General features: G+C 55.6%; 1 protein-coding gene across 1 annotated transcript in view; it reads right to left on the bottom strand.

The window, feature by feature from the left end:
* The window catches only part of Slc7a5 (solute carrier family 7 member 5), a 28,797-nt gene that overhangs the window by 7,522 nt on the left and 1,749 nt on the right, over positions 1 to 19,526 (bottom strand). The window contains exons 4-6 of the mRNA XM_008840582.2: positions 19,088 to 19,526; positions 8,938 to 9,063; positions 448 to 553 (exon numbers count right to left, since the gene is read on the bottom strand). Of these exons, the coding sequence (XP_008838804.1) occupies positions 448 to 553; positions 8,938 to 9,063; positions 19,088 to 19,526 (671 nt within the window). The remainder of the gene's footprint in view (positions 1 to 447; positions 554 to 8,937; positions 9,064 to 19,087) is intronic.

Genomic DNA, 19,526 nt, shown 5'->3' with positions numbered 1-19,526 from the left:
GGGGGGGGGGTCAGGAGAGCCTTCTGTCGGCTCGCAGGGCCCCTCACTGTTGTCAGCGGCTGGGCACAGGACACCCGTGGGACAGGTTGCTCACCCCGTTTTCTGCATTGGCAACCAGCTGTATCCAAGGTGAACACATAACCCCTGTTCTGTCATACCACTCGGTGTGTAGCACCAATGTCCAGGGTCTCTGAATGGCCATCCTGAGAACAGGGGCCAGGCTGCGCACCTGAGAACTGTGGGCAGGGCTCCTGTGGGCCTCTGGCCAGGCTATATTCCTCCATGCTGTCCACCTGTCACCCAATGGTGACCATGGAGGCACCTATACAGCTTTGCAAGATGGCTCCCTGTGCTCCCCGCCCCCCAAGTTCCCCTGTACAGCCAGAGCTCTGGGATTCTCAGCATTTCAGGGACATGTGTCCCCAGGGTAAGGGACCAAGATGTTACCATCCTCCATAGGCGAAGAGGCCACTGTACAGAGCCAGCACAATGTTCCCCACATCTAGCTTGGTGCCTTCAAAGGAGAACTTGGGGTCCAGGTTGGACACATCACCTGGAATGCATCAAAGAGATTGGAATGTTGGTAAGAGGATGTGGACAGAGGTCATACTGCAAGTTCCGGAATGTTCCTGGAGCAAAATACCATAATAAACAAAAGCTCGGGGTGAAGGCTTTTTATTGTGACAAATTGAATGCACCTGCCTAGCCATCTGAACATCCCCCAACTTCCTGGGGCTGGAGACTAGCAGGCAGAGGGGTAGAACCCCCTCTCTGCTGGCTGCATGGAGGAATGTAGCCTGGCCAGAGGCCCACAGGAGCTCTGCAGACTGAGGACAGACAGTCTCTCTGTCTATATAAGGGGCTGGGGCTCCAGAGCCTCTGGCTGATGCAGGGGTGTCTGCTCCTCCGTGGGGTGCAGATCAGGAGCAGGCAGGCCTATGAACCTTCTGAACACCCCTTACACAGTCCAGTTGAACTTTGGGACCACATAGCATCATAGGGACCTGGGTTGACATCCTGGCCACCGCACATGCTGGCAACACCTGTTAAACCCTAACCCCTCACTTTGAAGGAGCTCAGAGCAGACCCTGGCATAGGGCTGCCAGGATGTAAGTGGGACCTGTGCCATGCTAAGTGTGTGAACATCTGCACCCAAGTACAGGGACAGGATGGGTTGACAAGAGCCCAAGCACTCAAGAGATGCCTTGCTTGGGGCAGAGGCCAACCTCAAACTCCGTTTGGTTTCCCACACCTGACCTGTGTCACGGTCCCCTCTCCTTCCTCTTCCACAGACCTGTCAGTAGACTCAGGGTCCACCCACTGAGATGACATACCTCAATCATATCCCAGAAAACCTTTAAAACATGACCAACTCTGCCCGCAGGCTCCGGGTGGCATTCCTTCTGAGTTGCCTCCAGCTGTCTAGATCAGAGTAGTCAAGTGTGGTCATCAGGCTGCTAGGATGGCTACTGGCCCTTCCTGAGGCCAGGTCAACTTCTGTATGAAATGGCCTGTTTCATCAAGCCTGGGAAGTCCTCCTATACAATGGTGCCAGCCTGACAGCTGGGTATCCGGACAGCAGGTAAGGTGGGTAGCCGGCCTTTCACTGACCCGGGTCACCCTGTGAGCTTTTAAGTTGACGGATCCTGTGGCTCTGGGTTCCAGGCGACAGCCACAGCACATGGCTCACAGGTGACTGCATTTTGAGACAGGAATGCTTGACCCAAGACTATGAGGCTGGTGGGGCGAAGGCATACTTGGGGCTGGAGGCGCATGTTGTGGTCCTGACAGAAGGGGAACTACTTGCCAGTTTTGAACTGAGTTTCAAGCTGTGGCTATAGATTCACCACCTACTGCCTCAGTCACAACCTGCTAGGCTGGATCAAATTACCAAGGGACCTTGCTGCAAAGGGGACCTATGAAAGAGGTCCCATAAGAACTTGTCATTCAGGGTCAGCCAGGGTCACTCCAAGGGCAGATCCAATTCCCTTTCTATGGTGTTCTGTATCTATGACGTGTCTGATGATTCTAGTCTCCAGACTAGAGTTGCCCACCCACCCCAGACCAGGCCCGGTCTTCTAAGAAATATCTTATTCACACCTTGTCTGCCCTAGGTCCTGATCACAGGGCAAGCAGCAGCTGGTCTGGCTGTGTAGCTTGTGGTGGGTAGTTCAGGGCAGCTCAGGACAGAACACCTTGAAAAGCACCTCAGCTGAGCCCCCTACAACCCAGGGCTCTCCTACTTGCTCTGCAATGGAATATTCTGGAATATGCAGTCTTTACATGTGCAGGGCCTGAATGTGTTCCATGGCCTGGCCCATATATATGGGGAGCACTGGTACTACAAGTAGGGAAACTGAGGCACAGACCAACTGTCCAGGGGTGTGAGGATCTGCCAGGCTATGTGAGAATCAAGGCTGACTCTTTACCATGTTGTAGCCCTTTAGGGGCAGGGTTGGATGCCTGAGGCTTGGAAAAGTGACCATGACCCAGCCAGCCTTGGACTGGAGCCCAGACTACCTGGTAACCAGACCTCCAGTCTTGAGGCAGTGTGTGCGTGGGTGGGGGTTAGGGGTGAGTATCTCGGCTGATCTAGCTGAGAAATAAACACAAGCCTGGGACACGGTGTGAGGTTTTCCATACAGAACGAGACGTGTAAAGCCCAAAGGCCTGTGCAACTTCAGTGCTCGCCTGGGGGAGCACTGTCACTGGCTCAGGGTGCTACATGTGAATGCAGCTGTCACCTGAGCTTGTGGCACTGAGGGTAGGCACCTGCCACAGAATGGTATGTTCTGGCTATTTTGAATCCTAGAATCTTCCAGAAAGAGAAACAGCTGCTCTGACAGGAAATTGCTTTGAGAATCTTAGTGGCTCCAAGGGGCCAGGTCCCTCTTGACCTGGCTCTATTCCTAGGGACTCATAAGGCCTGGAACATCCTGTCGGGGGAAAAGTTGATGCCCAGGTGCACAGAGGGATTGCTGCCCCAGGCTGCAATGCCTCAAGTACAACTGGCAGGGTGCCGGCTTCTCACCTGCCTGGCCGAGGGGATGATGGAGGGCTGGTTCAATTCCCTCAGCAGGTGGAGTTCTGCCAAGGATTCAGGGTCTGAGCCCTGCCTGACGTGGTGGAGGGGCTAAAGCACAGGCGGGCATCAGGGTGTGCAGCACAGCAGTCTGACCTATAGCAGAGCCCTGTGGTATGGTGGCTGTGGTCTATGCAGGACACTGGTCTAAGACCAGAGGCCACAGATTCCCTGGGGGCCATGTTTGCTAGTCTGGACCTCCAGAGCTGTCCCCAGGCTGGATAAGTATGGTCTCTTATAGCTCAAGGGGTGACTTCACAGCACCCCAACCCTCACTCTCTAACTGTAGCTTGAGGACTAGAGGGAGCAGCCATACCTACCTGCCTAATCTGCACCCAGGCAGCTCCCATGCAAGGAAAAACGGGAGCCAGGTGGCTTGTTGAGAGGAGGGCAGGGCTGGCATTTAGATGCAGCTGTCCCACCATGACTAAGGGGCCACTCCTTAGACCTGGAAACCTTGGGGTTGTCACATCTTGGGGTAGGAAGGCATCTAGTGGCTGAGACCAGAGATGCTGCACCATGTCCTCAAGGCATAGTACAAGCCCTACCATCCAAGGAGGCAATGCCAGGTCCAGTGACATGGGCCTATAAGCTGCCAAAGGCCAGGGCCAGGCAGAGCTGACTCCCTAGGCCTTTTCCAGGGAAGGACAGCAGAGCTCTGTGCTACTCAGTGCCTCTTTCCTTCAGACCACAGTAACAGGATAGGCAGGCAGGCAGTGAGATAATGTTGGCTGTGGCAGGAGGTCTCCATCATGTCCCTCCCTGGGCCCCGCTGCCCTTCCCCTGGGCTTATGAGCTGCCTCAGCCAGAGTGGGAGAAGAGGCTGTATGTCAGCTGCGACCTGGCTCGCAGCCTCTCAGGTGCCTTCACTGCAGGCCTCCCAGTCCTCAGCCATAAAACACGCCTTTCTAACGCACTTCTGTGAAAGGCTACACACCAGCAGATACCAAGAGCACGGCAAACCCCAGAGACCACAGTGTCCTGGAGCATTGGGGTAGCAGGATTGGGAGTGATCAGAGGCCCAGGGAAGAGGATTTCAGGGACAGCAGCCCTAGCCAACTGTGTCATGCAGTGTGGCTACGGGAACCCACCCCAGGGGAGGAGTCTGCTGGAGCCTAGGGCTCCTCCTACCTTCCGCTTTTCACTGACAGATGACTGGGCAGGCACCCACCATGCTGCATACATGGAGGAATGAACTGCAATGACCGCCTTCCTGGGTCACCCCTGGGACACTGCCAGCCTTGAGGTCCCTGACTCAGGACAGAGGCTCCCGGAGCCCGGTATGTCAGACCTGACTGGCCCTCTGTGCACCAGCGTGGGGAAAGGCCTGAGCACCAGGCCCGGGAAAACCAGCAATGCAGACAAGTGGCCAGTCCTGAGCCAGCATGGGGCTGGGAGACTTGGGACACCCTGATGACAGAGTCATAACCCGAGGACTGCATTGCACTGGGCCTGCTCCCTTCTGGCTGCCTGCAGACCATTTATGCACTCAGTTAAGCTCTGGGGTCTGAGTAGTATCGTGTGGGTGCACCTCACTTGGAAGGGTGGCCTTTGCAGACATAGCTGATGTCCAGGTGGCTAAACCAGCGGGCTCTAGGTCCAACAACAGTCTTTATCAGGCACAGCAAGCAGACGTAAGGCCACATGTCTGCTGCCCTGGGTGTTCCAGGAGGATTATTCCTCCATCCAATGTACAGGGCACCCAGTGTGGAGGACTGGCTCCCAGACTGTCACACATCTGGAGTGTGCAGACGTCCTGCATGGCATTCAGCCTGCCTAGTATGTCGAGTTTGAGATGCCACTCCACAATAACCCCACCCTAAAGGGGAAGCCAGCTGGGGGCAAGCCCTCCAAACATGGCGTTGGCCGTGGAAGGCCATTTATTCTCCGTCCCTCTCTCCCTCCCTGCCCCCTCCATCTCTTCTCTCTCCCTCGCCCTCCCTCCGACACACCTCCAGTCTCAGTTAAGATGACTTTGGAGTGCTGCAGCCCTGAGCCAGTGTGACTGCATTTGGGCAGAGGAGTGTCCTTATGTGAGGAGACCCAGGGGACTCCCGGCCTCAGGCAGACACAGAGAGAAAGCACCACCCACAAGCTGGCAGCTCTCAGCCTGCCACGGCCCTTCCCGATGTGGACCACCCTGCCATTGTCTCTGTCCTTGTGGGAAGCTGGCAGGAGTCAGGGTCAGGTGAAAAGGGAGCTAGTGTTCAGGCTTCTGGGTACCTCTTCAGGACACAGCACACAGCCAGCCTCGGCACTCTAGCACAGTGCCTCCAACTGCACGCCGTGCCTGTGGTCCCGATGGGACCCGCCTTCCTGTTCATGAATCGCAGGACTGGGGCTGAACACCACACTTCTGAACCTGGGGACCTCACTAAGAAACAAATGAAAATTACTTTGAAACCTAGGAAGTGTGGAACAGGCCCAGTCTCCTGAGCTAGCCGTGGGTTTGCTGTCACCAACTGCCAAAGGCCAGAGCCAAAAGAGAAATGAGCACTGTCTCCTTCCAAGAGCCCTGGCATGGGAGGTGGCAGCCTGCTCGCAGCCCACATTAACAGGCTGCTCGCACTGTGTGGATAGGGCTAGCCAGTGAAGGTCCCGCAAGAGGAATCAAGGTGGGAGGGAAGGAGAAAGGTTTTAGAAAACACCATCTGACGCTGTCCTAATCTGGAACAGCCCTGGGAGCTCAGTGTTCTGCTGATGATAGCAAAGCCCAAGTACAAACACAAGGGAGCCATTGTGTGTCTTCTGGGGACCTGGGCCCATTGCTGGGCACAAGAGAAAAGGCTTCCACGGCCTACGCCTACACCTGGCCTGGAGACAAAGGCCTGACCTCTAGCCATGGCCCCTGCAGGGTCTTGTGGGTGAGGGGCCATCTGATCAAAAAAGGACGCAAGCGGTGAAGGCCAGGAGTCCCTGCCCACCACATCTGTCACCTGCTTGTCTCTCTGACCTCGGGTGCTCTAGGCTCTGCCTCCAGGGCCTCTCTCTCTGGGGTCACATTGTCCAAGCCACCACCACATTTCACCCGCCCCCATCCACGAGTCCAGCCTCAAGTCAGTCAGATTTAATGCCAGTCTGGGTACTGTGTGCACTTCTGAAAACACTGGACCAAGTCCAGACACCTTGTGACACCAGCCTTAGGCCGAGGTCATCCCCCAACGCCCTGTGTACTAGCCAAGGCTCCTCCAACTCTGGGACCTGGGGAGATTGGATGCTTAGGAGGGTATATATCTGGGTTAGAGTCTTGCCTGGCCCTGTTTGTGCCTCTCCCGTCCACAGTCTGTACTGGATCACATGTGTGTAGGGGCCCGGCCTTCTACTGAAGGCTGGTGGGGTAGACAGAGTGAACAACTGCCCACAGGCTCATCAGCTTCCCTCACAAAGAAACAACCTCAGCAACAGGGTTACTTTCATAAGGAAGCTGCCCTGAGCCAGGTGGAGATAACATTCAGGAGAGGGGCGGACAGACAGAACCAGTATAAGGGCCAGACTACCGTGGAGATGGCTTCCACTAGCCTGGGCCCATGGATGGACAGCAGCCTACATGCACATGACCAGAAGCAGGGCCTCTGCCTTGAAGGACCTGGCAATCATGCTGGCCACCCAAGGACTCTGAACTCGATGGGAAATAAGCCTGGGAAAGCGTTCTGCGAGAGAGGGGTCAGAATTCCAACATGGCATCCTCCAGAAGCCAAGGCATCCGTCCAGGAACAGAGCAAATCCCCGAGAGATCCGCACAGGAATTCTACAGACACGGCACAAGGCATCCCAGAGCTCAGAAAGGAACGGCTAGGGGTGGGGATGGGGGGTGCAGTCACCAGAATTATAAACATATTGTACATTCAAGCCCAACAAAAGCTCTGTTGTGCCCCGCTGATGTTTGTTTTTTCAGAAATCAGGTTCTGCTCCTAAATTCCCCACTATCTGTACCTAATCACAGCACCAAACAGGTCCCTTGCCAGCACCCTGGCCATGTGTACCACAGCAGAACCTAGCCTGAGGGGCAGAATATGCCTTTTCTTCTGCCCGTTAAACAGGTCTTGGTGGTCTAGGTGCTGCTCAGCCCAGCTCCCCCGTGGTGGCTGGCCATCACCTCTGAGTCTCTGGGGGCCTTGCCTGCTGGGATCCAGAGACAGGAATGGCCTCCAAAAGGCATTTGGGAAGGTGCTGGAACTCTTTGGAGCCCCAGGAAGGCTCGTAGTAGGTGAAGGGCAAAGGCCTCAGGCCAGCCCTGCTATGGACTCCAGGTGGGCAGTTCACCTGCCTCTAAGAACCCTTGGCCAGATGCTCTTGAAGAACCAAGTTCAGCTCTGGAAGGAACACCTGGGCGATATTCCAGAGTTGCTGTCTACTCGAGGCTTGTAGCAAACTGTTCCAGTCATACATAAATGCTTGGTACTGACTGGTACACTCAGGAACTCTGCCTCAGGGCAGGAGAGCAGGTGAGGGCAGGCTAAGCCTTAGGCTTTCCTGAACACTTGTGGACACATGCTCCCAGGCAGGCTCAAGTTGTGAAGTGAGGCGCCAAGGAGGGGGCAAGGCAGAGGCCGACTGTATCACAGGCAGTCAGCGGGCAGCTGCCCCATTCCAGTCTACCCAGTTCATAGCCAGGAGGCATCAGCATGGGGGAGAGAATGGCCTGTGAGGAGACAGCAGTTGCACCCAGGGACTTAGGACTTTATTCCTATAAGAGGACCAGAAGAGGTGAGGTTGAGCTGGCCTGAGTCCCAGCTCCATGCTAAACCTACGTCTCATCTGTGTAGAGAAGAGGGTCCCCCAACCTGCCCCAAGGCCACCCCAGGACCAAGGGTCTCCTCAGCAGCTTTTGGCCACTGACTGATGCTGAGCACTGACTGCCGCCAAGTACCCGAGTCCACATGTTCTGGATCTGTCTGAGCAGTACTCCTACCTCTCTGCAGGAGTGGCCACTGCACACAGCTCCCTACCAGGAGCTCAGCCAACTCTACCCAGTCTTCACTTAGGCCACTAGCCATACTGAGACAAGCTAGCAGGGACTGTAAGACAGAGGCACAGGGCTGGCCAGGGCACAGACCCTCCACTTCAATGCACCCTAGAGGCTGGGCATTCATGTTTCTGAGTCTATACCCTAAACAAGGGCTGTTCAACAAACCACACTTTTACTGTGCCGTCTTAACAGCTGTGGCACACAGGTGGACCGGTAGTTGAATACACAGGAAGACAGATGTATTCGGTATGCACTGCGTCTTCCAGACATACAGGGAAACATCACACATGCACAGAATACAGTCCTTCCGGCAGCCCCTGCTTAAGGCAGCTAGAGGAGGGTGCCCCCAGAACTGGAGTTAGGGACGGTTGTTGGTTGCCAGTTGGGTGATGGGACCCAACCTGGGTCTTCTGCAAGAGTAGCCAGTGCTCTTAACTGCCTAGCCCCGTGAAGGCACTCTTCAGGAGTCCCTGAACCCAAGTCCCCAGCACCTGTGGCCCCCTGAACACACAGGCATGAGAATCACCAAGAGCCATCACTGGCCAAAGGACACCAGGGGCTCCGGGTTCCCCACAGTAGACAGAGGAGCTCCATGCCTGCCTCACAAACCAGCCCTCACAGAGCACCTTGCACATGGGACAAGCTGCTACCAGGTGGTGGGAGGGGGTCATCTGACAGGTGAGGTCCTGCAGATGGGGATGTTTTGCCCTCCCCCATGCACAAAGGGACAGACACTTGGGATTCCACAGACTCCTGCCCTCACCCAGCCCCTTCCCACGCTCTTCCCTAGGGCCAACTCGATGTCCCCGGTCAGGCAGTCAAGGACCAAGACTCCTCACCTCACCACAGGGGACACACAGTGGGTGCTACATGCTGAGTCACTCACCCTTTCCAATCTGGATGAAGCCAAGCAGGATAATCAGGGCCAGGGCCAGCAGCTTGGCAGCAGCAAAGGCATCCTGCACACGGGTGGCGGCCTTCACGCTGTAGCAGTTCACAGCTGTGAGCAGCACTGTGGGGCAGAGCAGTGTAGTGTGAGTCCCCACAGGACAAGGTCACAGCTTGGGGTAGGGGGACAGGAGGGGTCAGGTCTCCTAGCTAGAATTCCACAGGGACAGAAGCCCTGCCCATGGGCTCTGATTTTCAGGAACTTCTGATAAGGTTGCTGGTTCTCTGGGGTCAAGGTCAAAGGTTAGAAATGTCAACTCTCTAAAGAGCCTGATACCAGGTGCCCTGGGTCACCAAAAAAGAATTTCTACAGATTGGTTTCTATAGAGAGGGTCTGACATGGAGCCCAGGCTGGCCTCAAACTCAAGATCCTCCTGCAAGTCTTCTGAGTGCTGGGATGACCAGCTTACACCACCAGGCCTGGCTCCTTTTACTTACTATTATCATCTGGGTCTTTAAAAAATTTTTTTATTTATGTTGAGTATATTGCCTGCATGTGTTTAAGTGCATCCGTGGGGGTCAGAAGAGGGTATCGGATTCCCCTGGAACTGGAGTTAAGGATGGTTGTTAGCCACCATGTGGGTGCTGGGATTTGGACCCAGGTCCTCTGCAAGAGCATCCAATACTTGTAACCACTGAACCATCTCTTCAGTCCCATTATCCGGGGCCTTTTTGAGGCAGGATCTATATATAGCTACATTGGCACTGAACTCTCCATCCTCCCTCCTCAGCCTCCTGAACACTGGTATTATACACGTGCCATCATGCCTGGATAGAACTGCCTTGCAAGTGAGTGGCTCTCAGCCTCCTGGGGGACTCCCCAGAAGACCCACCTTCACCTGCTGTGCACCTGTGTACACCTAGTCCCTGCGGGAGAGCACCAGGTTCAGACTCAAGTTACATCCAAACACCTGCCACTGGGGAGGATGGCTGCATGACCCTTTCACCTGCTCTGTCCTCCAACAGCACCTGTTAGGGCACAGCACAGCACCGTGGACTGCGGGGGGCCTTCTCCTCAAAGACAACCTTCCACAAGGCAGGTAAGCAAAGCGTCCTGTTGATGCCGAGAGCGAATGGGGCAAAGAGGGCACAGGCTGCGATGGGGTGCAGGTGAGGATCGATGACCAGAGCCCAGCTCTTGCCAGCAGAAATCCCCACAAGCCACTGTGTGCAGGTGTGCTCAGGGAGGGAAAGAGCAGACTCATGGGCCAATTCTGCTGTTTAACCAGCATACACGGAAAACCGACTGCCATAATGAATGTTTATAGATGCCCAAGGAACTGCACGCACTGTGTTCTGTAGACAGGGCCTCAGAAGCCGAGAGGAGCTGCAGACGGGCAGCTGACAAGGGCCGAACTGCACGGGCCCCCAGCCATAGGTGAGTCTGTGGAGTGGGAGCTTCTGTCGAATGGAAACATTCACGGAGCCGTTCTAATGTAAGCTGACATGAAAATACCAGAGCAAGGAGCCGATTCTACTATTTACAGCTCGGTGCTTTAGGTGACTAGTGGCAACTGCCCATGGCAGACACAGGACAGGGACGGCAAGCGGTCCTGCCTCCCCAGCTCCAGCTCTCTGAAGAGCATCAGGGAGGGGGAGGGGAGGTTCCTGATCAGCTTTGGTCAAACATTAGCCAGAGCAGTATGCAGCCTGGGAGGACCCCAGCAAAGCAGGGGTCTAGTATGTTGGGCTAGCCCAGGCTGCAGGAAGTTCAGTTGCCCCTGCTCTGCTCTCTGCTCCCAGAAAGGCCAAGTCAACTCAGGTCTCCAACCCTCCTCCCATTACACCTAATTAGCAATTTGAGGAACAGGCCTCAAAGACCCGATTCCATGATAATTAACTGGAACAGCCTACACCAGGATGACAGGAACAAGAAACACTCCCTGGTGATGGGGGTGGGGACAGGGGTGGCTACTTATCTCTAGGAAGTCCTTGGTTCCTCATTAGCTTTAAGCTGGCTCCCTCTTTACAGCTCTGGCTGATGCAACACCAGCAGGACAGACCAGGCTGCTGCTGTAGGAAAGCTCCAGGAGCCAAGCGGCTGCCGCAGTACACACGTGCTTGAAAACTCCCGAGGTCTCCCAGAGTGAGGGAACGAGAGAAGGAGGACCAGAGGGACGAAAGAGGGACGCTGAAATGCTGCACCACCCGCCCCCACCCCGTGTCTCCACCCATGAGATCACCAGGCTCAGTCTCAGCTTTGCTGAGTCTCCTGCTTCCTGATAGGTGTGTGTTGAAGTAAGAAGCCATTAATGGTGCCTCTGAGCCCTCCTCCCCAGACACCAGCTCCGGCTGTAGCAAGCAGCCTGCAGATTGCATCACGCTCCGTATTCAGCTGTGGTGGGCAAGCAGGAGGTGTGGCTGAGCCGAACCGCCTAGCCTGCCAGACAGAAGCCTTGGCAGCTATGGTCTCTGGCTTCCTGTCTGGGAGCAAGACACTGCTGTGGGCTTCAGACCTACAGGAGCTGGGCCTCTGCTGGGTCACCTGTGTGGGGTCCCTCTGAACCTTCAGGGAAGGGCAGATCAGAGGTGGCAGCACCCTGGCTGTCACAGAGGCCCCTCTGCTGCCCCAACACCCTGCCCTGCCTGAGAGTCATGCCAGCTGCTCTCTGGCCAAAATGGGGCCTGAGCCCAGGCTCCCAGCCAGGTGGACAGAGGCGGGCTAGCAGGTGCCAGGCCAACCCAATTGGGGTTGGGGTTGAAAATCTACTGAGGTGCGACCCCTCCCCTGACCTTAAAATAACCAGGTCACAGAACAAAGGGACTCTATCCGCTCTCTTTCCTTCTAAGAAGACTGAAGTGGGTGATGAAACCGGTAATGCTCACTGGCTTTTGGTGATGCGCAAACAAGGGTGTTATTATGCTCCAGTGCCCTGTTTTCAAGATGAAATAATCTTAAATAAATGAATTCATCTGAAGCCAGGGGTTTCTGTCCTTCACGAGACTGTCGCCATAGGAGGCAGTCAGGAGACCAGAAGGAACCTCCCACGTACTCAGACAAGCTGAGCCTCCCCAGGGCTTAGTTTCCCACCTGCAGACACAGGCAGTCCTGAGCACTGGCTGCTGTGACCACTGCTGTTATGGCAGGGGAATGATGGTGGCTATGATGCAAGGACTGGATGGGGTTCCCGACACAGCACCCCCAGATAAGTGTGACTGTGCTAGCTTACAGTAGCAGCTGGGCCAGGGAGATAAAACCCAGGGCCTTCTCCTGGGTGCAGATAGCCCGCGGTCGGGCCCTTGTCCCACAGGCCCAGCAAGTGCTCTTGGCTTGTCAGGTTGCTTCCCGTCCCTGCCCAGCTGCATGTGATACCCAGAGCCACCTGGCTGGCCACAGCGCTCCAAAGCTCACACTGACTGAGGAACAGTGTACTGGAGAGACCCTCTCCCTGTCTGGATGGGCCGGCAGAGCCAGTGCCCCAGTCACCACCCCACCACGTGCAGCTGGGCTGGCACAGCTGGCACCAGGCTATGGACTAGCCCTTTTGTCCCTTGTACATGTAAGGTGTGCCGCCAGGATTTGCCCTCTAAAGGACCACACTTGGGGCAGAGACAGCCTGCACTGTCCAGAGAGAGCCTCTGCTTCATCCCACTGGTCCATCCCATGGGTCCAGTGTTGGAAACTCACCAGGCAAGTGAGACTGGTCCTGCCAAGACCCTACCAGCAATGCCACTGTCTCCCAAGGTCCCCTAACAGGGCAGATGAAGTGGCTGGTGGCTTCACTGGTTCTAAAGAGGACCGGCCTAGTACCCCAGGGCACACCCAGCACAGCATCCATCAAACATAACACTTGGCAAGGGACCCTGGGACCCTGTCTGGGATGTGGGTCTCGTGGCTGGCTTGCTACCTCCGCTAGCTGTGGCGTCTTCAATGTTCTGCGAACACAGCAACTAGCAGTCTGGCCACATGTACTGGAATTCCCATGCCCTGCTCTCACCCATGTGCTTTCCAACGACTTTTCTCTTGGTATGGGGGTGGGACCCAGGCGTCTGGCACACCCAATACACACTAAGCTTGGGCCACACGGTTCAGCCACTGTCCAAACGGGGCTGTCATATCCTTTCAACAGGTTAGAAAGTGGATAGCTTAATAAACTGAAATTTACTGACATGCTGCCCCACTCCCTAACCTGCAGTGACATCCCTCAAGAGGCCCTTTGAAGCTCCTTGGAGGATGCAGGGTCTCAAGGGTTTCTGGCAGCTCTGAATCAGGGATCTGAGTTCTAGCAAGCTGTGTGGAATCGACAGGATACCCAGCACACTGAGCCTGCTTCCCCCTCCACAAACAGGAATACCATCACCACCATATGGGTGAAATCCCGTGCCAAGGGCTTCCTGGGCCCCGACTAATCTGATGGCTCCAGTGTACAAGAGAGTATAAGTGATAAGGGGCTCCGTCAGCAGCTGATGCAGAACTCATGATCTACAGCACCCCCATTCCTCTAGCAGTGAAGCTATCAAGAAAAAGCCGCAGTAGCCAACAACCTCATCTGACAGCTGGAGGTTGCCCAACCTACCGGGTCACACGCGAGTTCCTGGGGAGAAAGGGAGGACCTCTGACTCCCACAGCCATGCCCTGCCATGGGACTGGGCTTTCAACTTCAATATCCTGGAGAGGCACCAGAGTTGTGCAAGGCACATCCATGACAGGCTGGCAGCCCAGCTCTGGATGGAGGAAGGCATGTGCCTGTGTGTGTGCCGTTTCACACTATTCTACGTGAACCACATACAGAAGGCAAACACTGTGATGAACTTGCTGGATTGGGAGCATTAGTGCTTCACCAGTGCTCAGCCTGTGGGGGTGTGGGGGGGGTAGCTATTAATAACGGAGCCCAAGGCCTCTAGCCATCCCAAGCAGGCCCAGAAGGGTTTCACACTATTCTACGTGAACCACATACAGAAGGCAAACACTGTGATGAACGTGCTGGATTGGGAGCATTAGTGCTTCACCAGTGCTCAGCCTGTGGGGGTGGGGGGGGTAGCTATTAATAACGGAGTCCAAGGCCTCTAGCCATCCCAAGCAGGCCCAGAAGGTGCAGCGAGAGAAGCCAGGGTAGAGTACCTGGGCTTACGGCAGCAGCCAGCTGAAGGAACCCCACTGAACACCTGCTCCTCCTTTCATCAGGCGCGACGCCCGCAGCCTCTCCCTTACCTAACTCTACCCTGCCTTGGGTCACAGAGCTTGAAGAACTTACAGCTCAAGAGACAGAACCAGAACCATCTCTGTCACCCTGGACCCTCCCAGTCAACCAAGGCTGATGAGCCCTCCCAGGAAACCCAAGGAAGACACGTTCTGGGACCTTCCACCCCTGCAGCTGATGCTGGTGGCGTGTTCAGAGGCGCAGGCTGAGGCGGCCCTCTCACTGGCCACAGTCAGCCCACATGGACTCTAGTGGCCTCCGTTCTTTGACAGCTGCCACACCATATGTCTCAGAAGTGGCAGATGCTGGCTAACCCCAAGGTCAGGGTGACTCCATATAGAGCAGATTGAGAACTAGGATGGGAAATCCTGCTGAGTCCTCACACAGCAAGAAAACCCTAGCGCAGGGCAAGTGTGGGTGCGGCCCGAAAACATCCAGCCCCTAGATGGCAAGTCTGATGGGTTTAATAGCCACAGGTCTGATGTGGAGCTCTGGAAAGAGATGTCCCAGGTTCCCAGTCTGACTACAGCACACAGATGTGGCTGGTCCCTAGAGAGCCAGCCTTAAAGTCAGTTCAGGACACTGTCAGATTGACAAGGGCTCTTGGGTGTGGATCCTCCTGTTGGGTCAGAGGAAAAGAAGGGAGAGTGGTCTCATCAGCAAGGGGCTCAGAGCCCCAGAAGGGAGGGAGAAGCTCCTAAGGAGTCTAGGTGTCAATGAACTTTTGAGCCATCCGTGTCCCTAAGCTAGCTGAATGGGTCTCCTGGGTGTGGTGACCAAGGCCACCCCAGGCCCTGGCATCTGCCACCCTGCCCGAGGCATGACCCAGTGGCCCACATGCCTGACAATAGCTGTGCTGCACTGGGGGCAATGTGTGTGGGGTTCTCTCACCCACACCTGTGTCTCGGGGTCTGGGAAGCCTGTGGCTGTGCAGGGCTGCTGTTTCTGGGCAGAGATCTTGGGTGTGCTATAGATTACTCAGGGGTCTATGACCCAGAAAGAAAGGGTTAGAAATGCCTGCCTCATCTCCTACCTGTCCCGGTCACGTGCTCTGTGAACCACTAGTGTCCTGGCCCCAGGTCCCATGACGGGGTGTGGCCTGCTCTGTGTGCCTGCACATTTGTCTGGCTGGCAAAGCGGATTTCAATGTTAATTACCGAACTGTCGGCAGAGCTGAGCTCATGGCTCCAGACACCGGGCCCCTGGTGCCTTAGCAACACCAGTCTTTGCCTCCAACACAGGCCTGGACCGAGGAGTGGGGCCTCTGACGTGATGACCCCTGAGGTGGGTGGAGACCAGCAGGCAACTTGAAGAGGAGAAAAGCCACCCTCTCCCTCTCCAGTTGTGACCCAGCTGATTGAAAGGTCCTCAGGTCAGCTGACCACTGCCCGCTCCCAGGCCATCAGAAACCCCAGGAGAGGCTGAGAAGAGGTCCACATTCCTTCACTGAAATCCCCCACTGGGGGCTTATGCCCCGCAGCCCAGCGCTCAGAGGAAGGCAGGCACCTGGCAGTCACCCAGCTTGCTTTCTCTCCTTCCTTCCTTTTTCCAATGCAAGGATGAGTTCTGGGGTGTTCCATGTTAGAAGGGAGCAGACGACACAGGCCGTTAAGAAGTTCAGAGGGGCTCCTGATCTGACACCAGGTGGAAAATCTCTCAGGCCACAGATCCCTGGGCACATGCCAGCTAACAATGGCCACCACCCTGTCCCACTCAGTAAGAAGTGAGGGATAGGTAGTGAGTTACACGGTACTAGGGGGTCAGGGCAAATCAGTCACCATCCTCAGAGGACAAGATAAGAGCTCAGAGTTCCCAACTTCCGCCCAGCCAGGACAGGGTGGGATGCGGTCCTTCAGTGTTTTAGAGTGGTTGGCAGGCCATGTCCCTGACACCCACAGGCCTGGGAAGGCGATAAAGGGGGCAGAGGATGCGGCAAGCCTGTTTCAGCTCCTACCCGCAGGGAAAGGCGCTAGTCCTCACACAGAGACCCTGTGTGGCATGTGGTCTCCTGCTGCACCTCAGTCCTGAAAGCCATGGCCCCATGAGATTAGATAAGCTCCTGATCGAATCCTGGCCTAGCCAGAATCTCAGCTTGACTCGGGGACTCTGTGACAAGACAAATCTGGCACCTACTGAGCTCCAAGTCAACTCAACATTTACCTAAGCTACCAAGCTGTCCTCAGGCAAGGACAAGCCACACACCACAGACCTTCTGCACACGGATATGGCCCTCTGGAAAGATGTGGAGAGCAAGTTTGTGAAACTTTTCTCCACATTTCACACACCAGGACCAAGGAGAGGGAAGGTCCAGACCCCTGTCAGGGATGGCATCCACCGTCACTGCCACTAGGGTCATTCTAGACCCCGAAGCTAAGTCATTTCACAACACAGTTCAGGCAGAAGGCCATGTGTTGACAGCTGAGTCCAGAGGGCTGGAAACAGCAACCTGCAGACAGGAGCCCTCTGCTCTAGGATCTGGCCCTCTGTGCTACCTCGCAGCCTTTCCCAAGACATGGATGCCAAGGAAAACGTCCTTCCACAGGAGGAGCCTCCAGAAAGAATAGGCACTCAATGGAGCTCACTACTCAGAGCACAATCCTCAGGCTTCTACTCACACCCTGCAGACTTCAGAGCTCCTCTGGCCTGCAGCAGGGCTGCATGGACAGGGTTCTCCTGCCGGTCCAGGCAGGTGCTAGATAAGGCCGTCCCGAGGAAGCCGGTCCATCTGACCAAAAACCCTCATTCCAATAAGGCGACAGCACATGCACATCCACGGCGCAGACCCGACCAGTGCAAAATCAGCCCAAACGTGAAAAAGAGGTGCGGACTGACAGCACCCACCTCTGCACTCCAAAGCTCCAGACAGTTCTGTGTGTTCTAGACCTTAACCAGAAGGTTCTGCCTGCAGTAGATACACAGGACCTCTTCCTGAAAGCAACTTGGGGTATTTTTTAAGACTATTCTATCGCAAAAGAAATCTACTGAGTGTTTGGCCTGCTGCAAGCTCTCTGTCAGCCTAGAGCCTACACGCTGCGTTGCTATTTTCTCAGAGCCCGGAAACCCCAAATGCTGAGTACACTTGCTGGATGCTTTCCTGAAGAGCTGAAACACAGAAGTAGGCCTTTGGGGCAGTGTCCCTTGAAGATCTAAAAGAGGTGAAAAACTTGCTGTCCATTGTGATCCAACTGAGACTTTAAAAGGAAAAGGAACCATGTATCTCCATCAGAGAAAGTTCTGGCTACACATTAGCCTCTAGAAGAGGAATATGGATCACCTTTGACTCTCACACATCTATATGGTCGAATCTTTACATCATTTGCATTATTACTTGTTTTTTATTATTAGAAGAAGGGCATTTGGGCCAGAGAGATGGCTCAGAGGGTAAATGTACTTGCCTCCAAGCATGGGGACCTGAGTCTGATCCCAAGGACACACCGTGGAAGGAGCGAACTGACTTCTGAAAGTTATCTGATACCTGCACACATGTGCAGACACACACAAAAGTAAAGCATTATTGTTTTAAAAAGAAAGACATTTGAAAACCCCCATTCTTACTGCCTCACGGGGGGGGGGGGGGAGCTGGCTTCCTAATGCTTCACCGGCCCCTGCAGAAGTAGGAGACCTGCCCCCCAGGTCCATTTTGACTGGGAAGAGTGAACTCTTTCATGATAGCCTCTACGCTATTCCCTACCTTGCCTAAAGGTCAAATGACTCCTATCATTGATGAAAATTGGACAGTTAAAATTCTGACGCTAAGAGAAGCAAAGTATTCCACCTGCTGGACGAAGGCCTGGTACACCCTGGCCAGTCCAGTGTGTCTTTGGGACCTCACACCCATAGCAACTAGAAGCCACCTGCTCCCTAGTTCCAGGTCTTTCGAAGATCAACCATGGGGACCCCCTTACCATGTCAGCCTCTGGTCGGTCACTGATAGCCACACTCAGGAGCAGCCGAGGGCAGTGCAACTCTGAGGCGGCATGACCCAAAGCCCTGCAGGTCATGCCATGCGGCAGCAGCTGCGATGCTTACATGGCCCCGTGGTTACGGCTCATGACCCAGAACCACAAATTCGGAGGCTAGCCTACCACACCGGCCTCCTACAGCTCCTGATACAGATACCGTCTGCCCAGGGATCTGCTGTAAACCGAAAGCAGGACGCTAGCCAGGCCGGCCATGGGAACAATCCCGAGACACGCCAAGCCCTCCCCTGTGAAGTGGGGTTTGCTTCAGGGGTTTTTCTTTCAGTCCTGAATATTTCCACAACTAATGTTTTAGAAAGCAGCAGTTCTCCCTGACCTGTGAGGATTAAACCCAACGGCTGTTACTTCCTTGGCACCACGTGGGACCCCCAAGCCCACCCACACAGACTGTTTGCAGCGCAGCTCGGGTCTCCTACGGCCAAGGAACCTTTACAGGACAACGCTGCTGCTCAGCCCTAACGAGCAACCGACACTACCACACAATTTTATCACTCCTGTTTTCTAGTGAGTCAGCCCGTGCACTGATTCCTGACAGGCCGGTTGGAAGAACAGACACGGATGATTTTCTTAACGGCAATTTCCCTCTTAGCAACCAGTCCACAAATGACGCTCAAACAGGAAACGATCAGTCACTCCACGTGGTGCCTTGCAGGAGGCAGGGAGTACAGCTCAGCCCGGGCACTAGACCCGCTCCCGGCTTAGGCGGGAAAGAGGGGGATGACTCCTGGGGATCAGACCGGGGACCCCAGGGTCGGAATCACTTTTAAGTCTTCGTGCCCCCCCCCAAAAGTGTACACACTACCGACCAATGAAACGCACGTGGGTTCTGAAACCCGTGACCTCAGCGTGGAACGGCCGGGGTGGTCCAGGGGTGGAGGGATGCTGGGATGCAGGACGGGATGACGCCCTGCGGGGACCGCAGGGGTCTCGGCTCGCGCCCTGCCCGCCCGGCCCGGCCCCTACTCACGCACGCAGAGGCAGGCCACCAGCTTGGCGGCCTCCTCGGGCACCGGGCAGGTGGGGAAGAGCGGTTTGAGCAGGTAGGTGGCGAAGACGAGCGCCACGATGTACTGTGACGACGGCCGGATGATGAGCAGCTCGATCCAGAGCTTGAGGAAGGCGGGCAGCGAGCCGTACACCTCCAGCATGTAGGCGTAGTCGCCGCCCGACTTGGAGATGGTGGTGCCCAGCTCCGCGTAGCAGAGCGCGCCCACGATGGAGAAGACGCCGCACACCGCCCACACCACGAGCGCCAGCCCCGGCGAGCCCGCCTCCTTGAGCACGCCCGTGGGCGTCACGAAGATGCCCGAGCCGATGATGGTGCCCACGATGATGGCCACGCCGTTGAGCAGCGTGATGCTGCGCTGCAGGGTCACGCCCTCCGCACCCGCCGGGTCCGCGCCGTC

This window comes from Nannospalax galili, unplaced genomic scaffold, assembly GCF_000622305.1.
Source record: "Nannospalax galili isolate Female #2095 unplaced genomic scaffold, S.galili_v1.0 scaffold459, whole genome shotgun sequence".
Lineage (NCBI taxonomy): Eukaryota > Metazoa > Chordata > Mammalia > Rodentia > Spalacidae > Nannospalax > Nannospalax galili.
The sequence above is the reverse complement of the archived record's forward strand: the minus strand, read 5'-3'. Positions and strand labels throughout refer to the sequence as shown.